Consider the following 15284-nt stretch of genomic DNA (forward strand, 5'->3'; position numbering starts at 1 on the left):
TAGTAACTTGAGCCAGGAGAGGGAATTCAAGCAAGCATTTCTATTTTAACATCTTTGAGGTTGCAGAAAGCAAAACGTATCCACATTATTTTTCTTAAAAGATCTGTTTAAATTTAGTGGATTCATAAAACATACAAGCAATATTTTTAGCTACAAAAAAACCCAAGAAGTGTATTTTAGGATTTTGTTATGAAAACAAAAACTCAATGCACCAATTGCAGGGAAGGACATATTAACTAAACCACAGAGACTTTTATTTATCAAAGATTTCTGGAACTAAATTCTGACTATATGTTTTTTTTCAGTTTCTCAAATTAAATAAAACCAGACATTTACAGAATATTACATTTGCCCTAAAAAAAATTACACATAATTATTTCAGATTTAGTTTGTTGCCACTTCTGATAGATTACAATCTGTATCTTTAAAAGGTATTCCTCCCTTATGTGGACTATCTGGAAAAAAGATTAGAATACCTTGCTATGGGAATATAAGCTTTGAAATTACGTATATTATCACAAAACAAGGATTGGAAAAAGGGATACATATAATGTTTAGGACAACTCAGTAGTGCTCTTCAGAAAAGAAACCCAAATTATAACTCCACAGGTATGATTAGGGTTTCCAAGTCCCTCCCATCTTGCCAGGAGCAGGTAGTTTCATCCAATGTTTTAGTGATATGCCCATATGACTTCAGCGTGACCTAGAAGTGATACAGGCACATCAGGGAGATGCTCTGCTTTCTGGGCAAAAACACTACGGTAGAATTAGATTAGACAATAGAGGTTTTGCAAAAATAAAATCCAGAGCATTGCCCCAACATCACTTCTGAGCCATGCTTGAAGTCACATTAACATATTGCTAAAATGTTGGCTATTCTTCCCTCTTTTGGGTGGTAAGTCACCCATACCATCCATCTGATCGGCAGTGGAGAGGTGGAGCCTGGGAGTGGGGGACCCCCACCTTCACTGGGGGATCTGGCCTCCTTACATATCTTTACATAATAGAACACATTTTAGTGGTGCTCCACGTCTTGCACTCACTTTGTACCTTCTGCTCATCCCATTATTTAAACACCAGTTATCTTATGGATGCTCATCACCCTGTGATCTCTTTGTTAAACTGACAGCTCCACTAGGGGCCGATTCACACATTACAAAATCCATATGGTAGACACATGGATTATCAACAGATATACATCTGGACTTCGATGACTGGAACTCAGTTCACATCTTACAGGAGCTTAATTCAGATCAGGATGGTGATGCAAATACTTAAGTTTAAATCTTTACCCTTTCCAATGTTTTCTTGACCCGAAATGGCTTTATTTGTTCCACAGGGAAAATGTACATGAAGCCATTGGTACACCTGTGGCAAACAATGGTTCCATGGAACCATTTCAGATGGGCTCCTTCTCCCTATACACTGGAGTTCCAAATCCGAATCATGGCATTGCACATTTGATGGAAATCCCCATGATAGCCACACATTTGCCATGTGAATTTTGTCAAATGCAGTAGCACATGTATCAATATTTTTGTGGTCACAAATCAAAATAAAAACAATACATTCCTTTCCCTAAGGTCTGAGTCTTAAAACCAGATCTGGTAGGGCCAGAAAGGAGCTACTAGTATGCAATCCCTGTGATCACCTAGTATTTTCCCTATACCCCTGATCAGGAGAGGGAAGGGAGGGAATGCATAGATGAGTGTGCCTGACCAAGGGATCTGGAAGGCTGAAGGGCTGCCTGCTAGGGAGAAGAACTTGGGTGCTTTCTTGTACTTGACTGTGGCAAACAAATCCACCTGAAAGTACCCCGAGGTGTTGAAAATCACCTTGATATATTTGTCTTGGATAGACCATTGTTCTGTGATAGACCCTGCTCAGATCATCTGCTTCTGTATTTAATGACCCCAATATATGGATGGCCTTGGGGAAGGCCCCAAAACTCATAGCTCTTTTTCACACTGAGATAGCTTCTAAGCAAAGCCTCCAGAAACCCCTGCCTCCTTGCTTGTTGGCATAGTTGGCACACTGTTGTGGAGTTGCTCGTCTAAATCAGCACCCTCTTGTCTTTGACAATGTCTGCAAAGGAGGTAAGGGCAAGTCTCATAGCACACAGCTCCAGGGCATTAATATGGAAAGTAATTTGAACCAAATGTCATCTGCTCTGTATTGAAAAACCGTCACAGTGGACACCCCAATAAGAAAGCATCTGTGGTCAGGGTGACCTGAGGAACCCAGAAACCAAAATGGCTCCCGTAGAACAAGTTAGCATAATGCAGCCATCAATATAGAGACCTGCTTAAATATAGACCACCTGCTTAAACTTCAAAAAACAGCATCTTGGGGGAAGTTTGTTAAGGTCATACTTCTTAACAAACCAGATTTGCCAGCTCTGCAGGCACAATCTTACTCAAGAGAAAAGAAACCCAAATTATAACTCTATAGGTATGGTTAGGGTTGCCAAGTCCCTCCTAGTATTACAGCAGTGGTCAAGGCCATAAGCCCTAAAAACCTTTAAATTGTCCTCACTGACTGCCATCATTTTCTAATGCAGCTTAACATCATTAACCTAATGCTCTTGGCCTGGTCAGCAGATAAAAAAGTCATCCACAAAGTGGCATCAAGGGAGGCACCAATGAATTGCACTCACTGAGAGGGTTTAAGGTGAGACTTTTCCCAATACACCATTAGGCCTAATCTGTTACAGGTAAAAATTATGAGGTGAACACTGTCATTTATCAGGTCATGATTGAGGGCCATAATAAACCAGTCATCTAGTTACGGGAATATAGACCAACCCTGTGTGCACAAACACACAACCGTTACAGCTATGTATCTGGTGAAAACTGGGTGTCATAGCCAGATCACATGAGAGGGAAGTGTGCTGAACCCTGTCTGAAAACTTCCTGAGAGATGGGTGGATTGAAATATAATTTATGCAATCTTTAAATCAAGAACCCAGAACAGCTCACCCGGGGCAAGGAACTCAAATCACAGATCATTCCAAACTTTGAAATTGTTAAGATATTGTTTAATTTTCTAAGATCCAAAATGGGCCTGAACCAACCATCTTTCTTATCAATTAGAAAAAAATCTTGAATGGAAGCCCCAGAAGTGAAGCCCACCTGGAATCTGTTCCACTACACCCTTCCTGAGAACTTCCCCTAGCTGAACTTTCAGTTTTGGGTAGGGGCAGTCCAAGCCAGGTGGCAAGGGGGTTGGAATAACAATTCTAACCTGTAAGCATTCTGAACAATAGAAAAAAACCAACCATCTGAACTAATTTAGCGCCAAGTCTCTACAAATTGTGTCAATCTATCCTTGAAACTAGAAATACCTGCAACTATAGAGGCGGCTAGTCAGAAGTTTGCTGGATGTTGGCCTTGATCCCTCTGGGGATTCTACTGAGAAGACCTCACCCCTTGGGGTGACTTTCTTTTTGGAAATGAGGGTGACTGAAAAAGGCATTGAAACTAAGGCTAGTGGTGCTGCCTCTGGCCCCTGTAGAAAGGGGGTGTAACATAGCCATGTTGCCTTTGATAGACATGCTGTCTCAACTTAGGTTCAGAGAAGAACACACTCAACAATCTGGCTATCTGGTGGTTCTTCACAGTGTACAGGAACTAATCAGTGGACTGTGAAAAGTGTTTATTCCTTGAAGGGGAGGGCCTTAACCTTACAGGGAGTCTTTAGGGGGAGAGTGATGTTGTGTAGCCGTGAGTGTCTCTGGAGGAATATGGCAGATACCACAGACTTTGTCAATACACCCACAGAACGCCTGCTCATGTTAATCTTCTGTTTCGATAACTTAATTTCCTTGGACTGAGTACGTTTAGCCAGGGACTTGGATTCATCAGGTCATTTGTCTAAATACTGGGACAGATTCTCCCAGTTGGCAGCCTCCCATAAATACTTGAAAATTTGCAACTTGGAAATTGAAAACAGATGAAGCATAAAACATCCTCCCAAAAGCGTTCAGATGGTGGCTTTCCTTGTCCACTGGAGGGGAAAGCTGGCTGGGTCATTGGTGTGCCTGCATGTCTTCCAAGACCAAAGAGGATGGTAGTTGGTGCATGAACAGAAATTTGCAGAAGTCCTGTTTTACTCTGCATAAATTCTTGATCCTGAGGTGTGGCTTGATGTGTTTCAGACAGATTGAAACCTTGAGGTCCGACAGACCCTCCAAGATTAGGAAAGCAACTTTTCCTGGAGTGTCGGAACAGAGTCAACTCAAAATTCTGTTCTTCGGATGGTTGTCTGAAGTGGAGATATCAACAATAAATGCATTTTCCATTCTCAGCATTTGTTATCTGCAGAGACAGATCTTCATTAGGAGATATTGGAGTCAATTGCTCACATTATCATCAAGTGATGGGTTTGAAACACACTCAGAATTATAACAAGATACTGCAGAGACCTCTTCCTCTGGCTTACAGTCCAGGGATTGGAATGGAACCAATGTCAATGTAATCTCTTGTATTCAGATCATGCTCTTCCATGATTTTAGGGTGAAGTTCAGCCCATCTACGAAGGTAGGATGGTGACACATAGCAAAAATTGTGATGTTCAGCCCATATACTCTAGTAGAATGGTGACATATGACAAAAATGGTTGCCAATGGTATCAGCATGGATGCTAGGTTGATGCAGCATCTGCATCCAAAAAGAAATCAGTGAAGGAGGCTAAGCAAAGTGACAGGGTCCACAGGAGAACCAGGATGTCTTGGGTGGGTTCCAGATTCTTTGAAAAAATTATATGTTCCAACTTGAATGCAGGCTCTGTCTTTTCCTTATGCTTTGATTTTTTTAAAGCTTCTTAACAGGAAGTTCCAAATGCAACTGAACCTTGGTCAAGGGTTGTGACAGACAGCACTGTAAAAGTAAGTTCCAAGTGCTGAAGTGAGAGAATTAGAAAGTGAAGGGTTAAATTCTTCACTGAAGAAAGAACTTGAGTGACAGGCTGCTCTAATTCACCAGCAACAGCTGTGAGAGAAGTAATTTTAGAGATGTATTTAAAATTACTGAGGGAAGAGTTCAGATTCTGACAGAAGCCTGTGTTGAAAGAAGATTTTTCTGTAACTTAGCTGAGAAACAACCACTCTAAGGATAATTTAGTCAGGCAAAGCATTCTTGATTAATAGTCTGGATTCAGTATAGTTCTTCATAGGCAAGAGAACTGGAGAAGAATTTTGGCATAGTGATTTGGATAGTGTTATGAGATTCCCAATTCAGGCCAAAGGAAAGGAGAGAAATCTTCTAAGGGGAGAAGAAGGAACCCTGCTGAGTTAAAAAGGGAAAATTAGTTCAGGATTTCCTTAGACTGGTGTGGAAAGAAACTAGCTGAAGGCATCTCCAGAGTTAGAAAAAAACTGGTATTTCTAAAAAAGAAATTTTGGAGTATTAAACAGGGTACCAACCTTTAAAGAAAACAAGGAGAGCTCAAAGAACCCAATGAAAAGACAGAAGTATTTGGGTAAGCAAAAACTCCTCAGTGTAAAAAAGAACTCAGAAACTAAAAAAAGCTTCTAAACTTCTCTACCTGTAACTCAGAAGAAATTCACTTTCTGACCTCAAAGTGGTGATGCAAGAAAGGGCCACAAGAGCCAAGCACCAACACAATCCCTTCTGCCCACCCACTTACAATGTACCGAATTTCTCAGAATCAGCATTGCTGTCGGATAGCTATCTAGTCTTTGCTTAAAAACTTCCAAGGAAGGAGAACCCACCATCTTCCAAGGAAGTCTGTTCCACTGAGTCTGTTCCACTGAGGAACCACTCTTTCAGGAACTTCTGCCAGATGTTTAGCCAAAAATTCTTTTGAATTAATTTAATTCCATTGGTTTTGGCCCAACCCTCTGTTGGTTTTATTAGGAAAGAAATCTACATTAAATATGTAACAATACAAATGTGTTGAAGAATTTAGAGATGACAACAATAACAGGATTGCTTTTCTACTATGTGAGGCAACCAGATAAATGATCTCACACACATGATTTTTAACATATTTTTGGATTCCCCCCTTTTTTGTAATAATTTTTTACAGAAATTTGGAAATAAATAAATAAACTATGAAATATATCACAGCGATATTATTTATTTTTAAAATTTAAAAAACTCTATTTTTAATTATAAAATGTTGCTTCTTGCTAGAAAAACGTATTTCCATATTCAATTGGCATATAAACCCTTAATTTGAGAAATAATTTCAAGAAACAAAGTCTGATTAATCAAATACCAAAGACTGAACTATTCAAGCAATAAATAAGAATTTTGGTTATACTCTGCAGCCTTACCCAATGTTCCACAAGGCTTGTTTTTATAAGTGCAGATATCATATCTGTAAAAGGGGGAAAGAAAATAGATATATTTATACTAAGTTCAAAGTGGTAATACATTTTCTATTTATCACATTTCTATAGTGTAACTCCAGTTGTCAGACTGCAATCAGTGTAATTATGTGCAGCCAGCTGGAGTGTCGGCTCCGTTCTCTGGTGTAAACCACAGGCTGCAGTATGCTCACAGCCTCTGGCCTCAGGCCAGTGGGACACCTGCCAGGAAGGAAAAAAAGGTTAAAGTGGACCTTTGTAATCTCTGGCCTTATAAAACAGTCTGCCATTCTGTTATGAAGTGACAGCAGTAGGCCTGCATAGCATTACCATTTGAACAAGAAAACGAGCAAAACATTCTTATAATCTACTGAATTCTTTTCTTCTCAAGAACTCTACTGAAGATGTGGAACAGTTATGTTTAAATCCTAATGTTTTGCATTTTGCTTCCTTTCTTGACAAAAATATCACATAATTTTCACACTCCCCAAACCTTCTGCATATTAATATACAAGTTTCTTCATCATGTATTATTTGGTTCAATTTAAAGTACTTCACAGTAGAGTAACAATTCCTTTCACTATCATGCATAAAATTTATCCACATGTCAGAAGGGAGATAGAAACTTATATTTTAGAAATTCAAACAATGGTTCAGACACCAACAATGAAATGTCTGACATTCTTTTTAAGCATCTATAGGATGAATGCCTGACCATTTTCAATGTGAAACATGTTTGCCTCTCCAGGTGTAAGACAGAAATAAGGATAAACTGTTGCATGGCAGAAGTTCACTTCTTTTTCCATGGTTTCACTCATTATTTAGTAATTATATGGGCAGATAACTGTTAGGGTTGTATATCATGTATGCCCTCACATGCCCCAACAACCATAAATGTTGACAACAGGAGAAATAAAAGCAAAGAAATAAAGATGGTGAAAAAGTAACATCTAAACATGTAGGGGCCTGCAATACTCATGGGTGGGGAATTCCATCTCCCTTACCCAATTAGCCCCAGCATGGCTCCCTTCCAATTACTCCCCCGACCCTGACAGTGGTGCTTGGCAGAGCTCCAGGCCTCCACAGCTGCCTCCAGGCCTGGAGCAGCTCCTGGATGCTGATGCCACCACATCCAGGCCTGAAGTGCCTTTTGGATTCTCATGCTCCTGCAGCTAGGCCCAGAGTGCCCCCTAGATGCTGACATAGGCCTACAGCAGCCTCAAAATACAACCACCGCTGCACCTCCAGGATAGACAGGTCTGTTATCTTCACACATGCAGACAATGGCATTGTTTTGGGGATGTTGAAAACCCCCAACTTTGTTTAGTTTCAAATTTTTCTGTAAACCTGGTTGGGTTCCCCATATTTGCAGAATCATTTGTTTACTTTCAGTGTGGGTCCACTCTGTGGATTTATAAATCCACAGATTGGCTATCAGATGTATAAAGAATAAATTAATTATTTGATGGCAAAATGTTTGAAATCACAGTGTATTTCAGCTAATTACTTTTTCATATGAACTCACACATTTTAAAATCACTGAGGACACTACTTCTATAGGGAAATAAGTTTTGAAAATGCTTACGTGACAGTCTTTTGTATGACAGCACCACAACTGCAACTTTACCCTTACTGTCAAAAATTTTTCATGAAACATCTCTTTTTTTATTTATCATTCACAAGCTGCCATGTTTATTTTGCTCGCAAATTTTAAATGCTTTTAAACAGCTTCTATTAATTACAATGGAATATCTTTGCTGAATCTTAACAGTTTTAACAGTGAAGAGCCACATTCTTCTAAATCTAATAAAGTCAATAGATGTACAATGGCACTGTTAGTAGTTCAATCCTGCAACAGATATCAGAAATAAAAATGTTTTATTGTGATCACTAGTCCACTGCATGTTTTAGGGGTTTTTTTTTTTTTTTAGTTGACTGGGCTTCTATTTTGAGTACTGTAGACTGCCTTGGGCACTGACTGTAATAAATACATAGAGAGCTAGGCCCATTGCCTAGCAGGAGGGCAGCTAAATAGCCTGCAGGAAGAAAAACACCACACCAATATTTTGGAAAATAAAGGCCACAGCTTTTATTCACTCCTAGCAAAGAGAGTTGGCGTGGCATGAGGAAGAATCCTACAAAGAACCGGTCAGCAGACCGGGGATAATCAAGGTCTCAGATGGCGCCCTGGAGAACCAACCTAAGCGTAAGCCTATAGCATGAAAAGCTCCTTGCCATCCAAAACCCACATCCCAGGGAGGTGGCTTGACAGGGATCCATCAGGCATAAGCCTCTGTCTGTCTCCCTAAACCACCTGGCAATGCGAGCCTGCCTACCCAGCCGGGTTGACATTTCGCTCGCATACGTGCCGATCTCTTAAAGAGACCCCCAATGATGGAGGAGAAACAGATATGCAAACCTGTTCCCTCCAAAAAGGATTCTCCCCATGCCAACCCGCTGCTGTGACAAACAGTTTAAACCCTAACAAATAACCTCTAAATACATTCGTTCGCAAACAAACCCAAGAAAAAAGGGGGGAGGGTGGGAAGCTTCTCGCAGCCGTGTTAAGGGAGGAAAGAGGCCGAGCACGCTTGCCCGGCCCCTTAAATAGGCGTCGGCGACACCCTCTCCTCCCCCTCCCAAGAGGCGCAACGCGCCTCTACAGCCTCGTCCCGAGGCACTTGCTGTAAGGCGCGTCAGCATAGCCGCGCCTTTTCTTCGCTGCCGGCTCGCACCTCCGCGGCAGCAATGGAGGAGCCTCGGTAAGTCCCGGCTCTCATTACGCACACATAGGATAATGCACTTTCAATGTGCTTTGGCAGATTTTCCTGTGCAGAACAGTTTAATCTACTTCTAAAGTGCATTATCTATTGTGTGCAGAATAGGCCCTAGTTTAACAGCAGTAATTAAGAATGGCACGAGCCTAAGGTTTCCTAGTCTAAATCTTTCCCTAGTCTCAAACTGACTTGTACTCACCCTCAGTCCTGCCTTGTCTAGAAATAATAATCCTAGCCTTTATTGAAGAGTTGTACAAACATTATACTATTTATTTATTTATTTAGATTTTTATACCGCAGTCCAGAAATAATAATACTATCCTATATTAAAGAATTGTACAAACATTATACTATTTATTTGTTTGTTTGTTTGTTTGTGTTTTTATACCACCCTCCCATACGGCTCTGGGCGGTTTACACAAAACATCACAGGATAAATACATAAAACATCATAAAAAATATAACAATCATAACATAACACATCAACAAGAACAATATTTCAACATGAACGGTAACTCTGACAGTAGATCAGTACATTAGGTAGGTCAGTACATTCAGTCATGGAAGGGGGTGTCTGAGGACCAGCAGATGTTGTTGGGTTGGTCGGCCTCAAGCAAATACCAGACTCTAGCCTAGGGGAATGAACTGCCAGCTAAGATCCAGGCTCTGACAGAACTGTCAAAATTCCATAGGGCCTATAAAATGGCGATCATTGCAAGACCTATGAGTGAGGCTATAGTGTTCTAAATACTGTGGGCCTACCCTGTCTCCTCCTCCTCCTCCTTATTCTTCTAGGGGCATATGGTGATGGGCAGAAGTGTTGCTGCTGATGGGAATGGGGGTGTGGGTTATATTTGGATTTTATTATGTTTTAAGGTGTTTATTGATTTTTAATATGATGTTTTTATTGCCTATTATGTAAACCACCCAGAGCCCACTCATGGAGAGGGGTAGTTAAAAAACAAAATGTATATGCCGGACATCTGGCAGGGACTACCTCTCCTGAGGGCAGTGCTATGTACCTGTTACTGGGCATGGAAGGAGTGGAAGAATATTATAGAATTGGATTATGCCATCATCACTGTGTAATTTTATTGTTTTATGGATTCATTGTAAATCACCACAAGCCAGCAGTGTCTAGAAGTGGCAGTTAAGAAAAGCTAATATAAATAAATTAAATAATATTTTTCATGTGGACCTTTGGATAAAGCTGAATACTTCCATTATTCAATAAACCATATTTTTTAAAAAATAGCCAGTTTTTGCTTTCTGGATTTAAAGGTACTAGACAGGGGAATTGGGAATTAAATATTATAATCTTACAATTTTTTTCAGAATGTTAGGAAAAGCCTGAAAATACATATTTTAGGAATAACAATTCATAGTACAAGGGCAATCTTATGTATTGTCCAGTTTAAGTTATTTATTTCAGTGGGAAGACTGGAGGAGCTCTGCTTAGAATTATACTGGTTGACGCTGATTTTTCTTTTTTCTTGCTTTTTATTTTTTTAGCCCTAGCATCTGCTTAATCTTACAGAATGTGGCATACCACAACAGCATTTTGCCTTAAAATAAAGAACACAGCTCATTCAGTTTCATCCTCAAAAGCCTCAAAACCAAAAAAGCTATTTAAGCTAGGGAAGGAAAAGAATGATTTACATGTCACGTTTCTCAATAAAAATAGCTTTTCTATTATTAGTTTGCTGTATATTTTAAAAGTTGCCACAAGTAAGACAAAGGGTTGCCTCTGATATTTCATTTCACTATATCATTTGTTCAAATGTTGTGAGTTAAGATTAGGGAAATATCACATTTCCATAGTAGCAATGAACTAAAAATGCATATGACACAAAATACTACATTTACCGTCATATTATCCTCAATTACTAGAAAAAATTAGCATCAAAACATTCTGGTGTTCCCTAGAGTTATGGTGGACCTATGTCAAGAAAAAGAAAGACCTATACTATTCATTTCTACTTCTAAGCAATATAACTCTTATATTTTAATAGCATATCAGCACACACACACAAAATGGTCTAGGGTTCTCTGAATTCCCAGATTTTATTTTTTTTAAGTTTCTATCCACTTCCTTTGTGGATACATGCCTTTTCCTTCACATCTCTGCAAAAAAGGGCTAAAGACTTACTTGTAATAAATGAAATAAATGAAATGAATCTTATCAATTGTTGTAAATAGATTGCCCAGAACTGGAGCCCACCATTCTATATTCCTCTTAAATCTGCAGGAATTAAATTAAATCCTACTACCTTTCCTGTTCTCAGTGTGCCTATCAAATTCTTGATCTGGGAGAACTGGACAGATGACCATAATGGAAAAGTATCTATCTATATAATCCATATTTCCCAGACAAGCTTCAGTCATGTCCAGAGCCGCATAAAGTTTTTGGAAGTGCTTTCCCCAATTTCAGGTACAATTGTTGAGCATCGCTAATGTTTTTTTTTGTGTAACTGGTTACCATGGTCTGACAGAAAAAAAACACACTTCATATGTCATATATGGTTCATAAACGAAGGTGACAGAGATGCTCACCTCACATAGACACTCCACAAAAGCCTGCTGCAGCAGTCTTGCGTGTGTCAATGCCCCACTCTTTCTCCTTATCCCTAAGCATTTATTTATTTATTCATTCATGTCATTTATAAGCCACCCACTTCCACGCAACAGCTCATGGTGGGTAACAATCCAGATAAAACCCACAATAAAATCACTTTACAATCCCTTAAGAGAGCCAATTCACAAACCCATGGCAGCGACAGGAATCCTCCCTCCTGCTCCTCAGGCTTCAGCATACAGGGAGCCTAATGACCTGGCTTCACAGAGGGGCCCAGATCTAACTTTCCCTGTCCTCAGTTCTCCCATGGGCTCGTTCCATCAGGTTGGGGCCAGGACCAAAAAGGCCCTGACCTTGGTTGAGGCCACACAAACCTCTCTTGGGCCAGATTAGTACCAGCAGAGCAGTAACAGCAGAGCAAAGAGACCTGTGGGATGGGGGGATAAGGAAATAGGCAATCCCGTAGATATGTGGGGCTCAGATAGCAGATGGTCTTAAAGGTTAATAGCAAAACCTTGATGGTGTTCATATTTGAGCTTTTCTAAAATTCAGTTGTGATACTGATACCTTGATATAAGCATGAACAAAAAATAAAGGCGAGGGTACTGTGATACCATCAATAACTGCAGACCCCACTAAAAATCCCAATTATTTAAGTCATGTGTAAAGAAAATAAGTCAACTCCAAAACTGTGAAAATGCAGGGGGAGGACAGACATGTGGAAAAACCATGGCCAAACAGATTCCAATTCCTGTGGACTGACTGCCAAGAAAATCAGGTAAGTCAAGCATGCATAAAAGCCCAAAATGCTAAAGATCCACTCCTTCCCATATTTTTAATGAGCAGGAGGAGAGATGCAAATGCATTTTAATATAGTATTTTAAAATAATATTAATATTACCAAAGCAAGTATCTCTCTAGTAAATTTAGAATGCAAATTCTAATACAAAACAAAAAGTGAGAATTTCGCCTCCTTAAATATATGATTTTAAAAAGATTTATCTGCACACCACTAATCTCAGTCTGCAAAATGCATTGTGCATAAATAACTACCAAAATGAAAGTTTGCACCACTGGAGCTGTGTGAAAACGGCAGCCTAAGCCTTTAATCATTGTTATGCTTTAGCTTAAAATAAACACTGGAAGCAGCTGATATAGCAAACCTGAACTATGCTCATGCCAGCTCAGACTTTCGATCATACAGGTTTGTTTTCATGTGTTACAGGATTTGTTTTAAATAAGTGTGAACATTTTTCATATCAGAAAAATAGAACAGTAATTAAAAGTATTACAAATATTACACAGTTTACAACTGCTGAAAGATCCACACGGAACACATGACCAAACTTTCAAGGTATATAGAAAAGTATTTAAGTTAAACATCAGTTAAATGATATAAAGTCACTATTTAGGACTGTCCCACATAGTCAATTTTATGTTCTCCCATCCTCATTTCCCTAATTTTCCATTATACAACTCTGTTTGTTCTTTTTAAACTGCTACAGCAGCATTTGCAGTCAGCTGAAATCAGCAATAAATAAGGTCACCAGGATTTCACATCTGATAATTTAATTGTTTTCCTGCCCAAGGCCCAAAGCCTTTTACACTAAACCCATTGTTGTTGTTGTTCTTTTAAAGTCTTGACACCGAAACTAGATAGACAATGCATACTTTTTTGGAAAGATTAGAGCAAATGATTGCTACAGTACCTCTTCAAAGTTATGTAATCACATAACAAATCACAACTCTAAACAGAATCCAAATTATAATTTCACGTGTTAAAGCGCAAAACAAATCATACAAACTCAGATGTTTTAACTACTCTACATTTAGGTGAGCATACAGTTGCCAGGTCCGTCAAATCAGCAGGTGGGAGATAGGAGTGTGAAACTAGAAATAAATGCAATATGCCTCTGTAAACCTAGTAGTAGTAGCCACTTTGGCCCATTATGCACGGCCGCCGAAACGGCGATTTCGGGTCACATGGAAAACGCGGAGGGGGAAGACGCGACGCATACCGGTTATACACGGGGCGGGGCGCAACGGCGGCAAAACCCAGAGTAACCGATTATGCACGCGCCGATCCGGGCGCCGCTTCTGGTTGCGCCCCGCTCACCCGGAAGCTGCGCTTTCTTCCGCGTTTCACTGACGCGGCTTTTTCGGCGGCATGCACCGAAGCTGCAGCCGGTTGTAGCCGGCTCCGTGCGTTATCCGTGATTTTAGTCGCCGCCATTCCACCCCGAATGTGCGTTAAAACCCCCGTGCATAATGGGTCCACGGGGGAGCCCAAAGCACAACTCTGGCTTCTATATTAGAATTGGCTTCTTACCATACAGTTTTGACCAAAAGCCAGGATGCTGACAACCCTCAATGCGACCAGCACACCTATGTGTATTCTGGGTGAAGTTTATTTTTGATTTCTTGTCTGTTTGGGGAGGGGGGGTGTAATTTTGGGGCGGAAAGGTCACCTATAGCTGGGGGACCCCTGTTCTGGCAACCCTAGGAGAGCAATCCTGTAAATGACTGCAAATTAACTTCTAATTCACCAAACAACAAATTATTTGTAATACTTGCATCTTTTTCATTAAAGGTTACCTATTTCTATTGCTTATTACCCACAGTATAACACAAAATCAAACTTTTCAAGTAGCTATTCCTTAAAACTGAAAGCCAAATTGAGCTCTTGGCCAGGATCCAAGCATTCATCCACCATCCTTGCTTGACTTTGTTAGCATTTATCAACTGTCAAGAAAATCCAAGTCAGCATGAAAGCTGAAGAATGATTGGAACTGGGCAAAATTTAACTGAGTGTTTTCCTAGCATGTGAGATGATTGTGGCAATTGTTATACATTTGGCAGTATGTTCATCCCACTTCCCTTTCTCTCAGAGAATTGGTAACTCCATATGCCTGGAAAAAAGGAATGCTAATGAATGCAGAGGCTACAGGGAAAGACAAAAAGGGAGCTAAAGAGAATGGTGAGAACTATAAAACAGGGACACGGATAATCTTGAAATGGCAAAAGAACGATAACTTCATGGAATGCATATAAAATATAAAAGCTGACTGACACTGAAGGAGTAAAGAGATGCAAATACCCACTGAAAGTTTTTTTCAGGTTATAAAGGATAGTGGAGAAACATTTATCACGACATCTTTCTATTTGGGCAGAATACCTCAGTTGAAGGTAGCATTCAAGAGTCTTGAATCAAGACTGTTCCAATGAATTAAACATTGTATATCTGGATAAGACAAACTTTCCATTTAGACACAAGGCCTGGAAAAGGGCAGGAATTTGATGAATTGTATGGTAAAGTTGGCTCCGAGTTCACCACCAATGGCAAAATATTATTTTTATATTTTTATTATATATAAGCATTTACAGAAAGATAGAGGAGAAAAAAAAAGAAACAACCAGCTGACAGAATAATCATTGACCCATGTAAAAACACAATCCATTCTTATCTTAAAAAGAACGTACTCAGTTCCCATCGCTTAAGTTAAAGAGAAAAAGAAACAACCAGCTAGCCAAATAATTATTGATACATGTGAAAGTATAGTTTGCCATCCTCTTATAACGTACATATTCAGTTCCCATCACA

At 39.7% G+C, this 15284-nt stretch overlaps 1 protein-coding gene across 11 annotated transcripts in view; it reads right to left on the reverse strand.

Moving 5' to 3' along the window:
* The window catches only part of ADAMTS6 (ADAM metallopeptidase with thrombospondin type 1 motif 6), a 140356-nt gene that overhangs the window by 72917 nt on the left and 52155 nt on the right, over nt 1-15284 (reverse strand). For all 11 annotated transcript variants that reach the window (XR_013233055.1, XR_013233056.1, XR_013233057.1 and 8 more), the window contains one exon: nt 6299-6342. Coding sequence is in view for 8 of the 11 variants with exons in the window: in XM_077347240.1 (XP_077203355.1) it covers nt 6299-6342 (44 nt within the window). In the remaining 3 variants the exon portion in view is untranslated. The remainder of the gene's footprint in view (nt 1-6298; nt 6343-15284) is intronic.

The sequence above is a fragment of the Paroedura picta genome, chromosome 7 (assembly GCF_049243985.1).
Source record: "Paroedura picta isolate Pp20150507F chromosome 7, Ppicta_v3.0, whole genome shotgun sequence".
In the NCBI taxonomy this organism is placed as follows: domain Eukaryota; kingdom Metazoa; phylum Chordata; class Lepidosauria; order Squamata; family Gekkonidae; genus Paroedura; species Paroedura picta.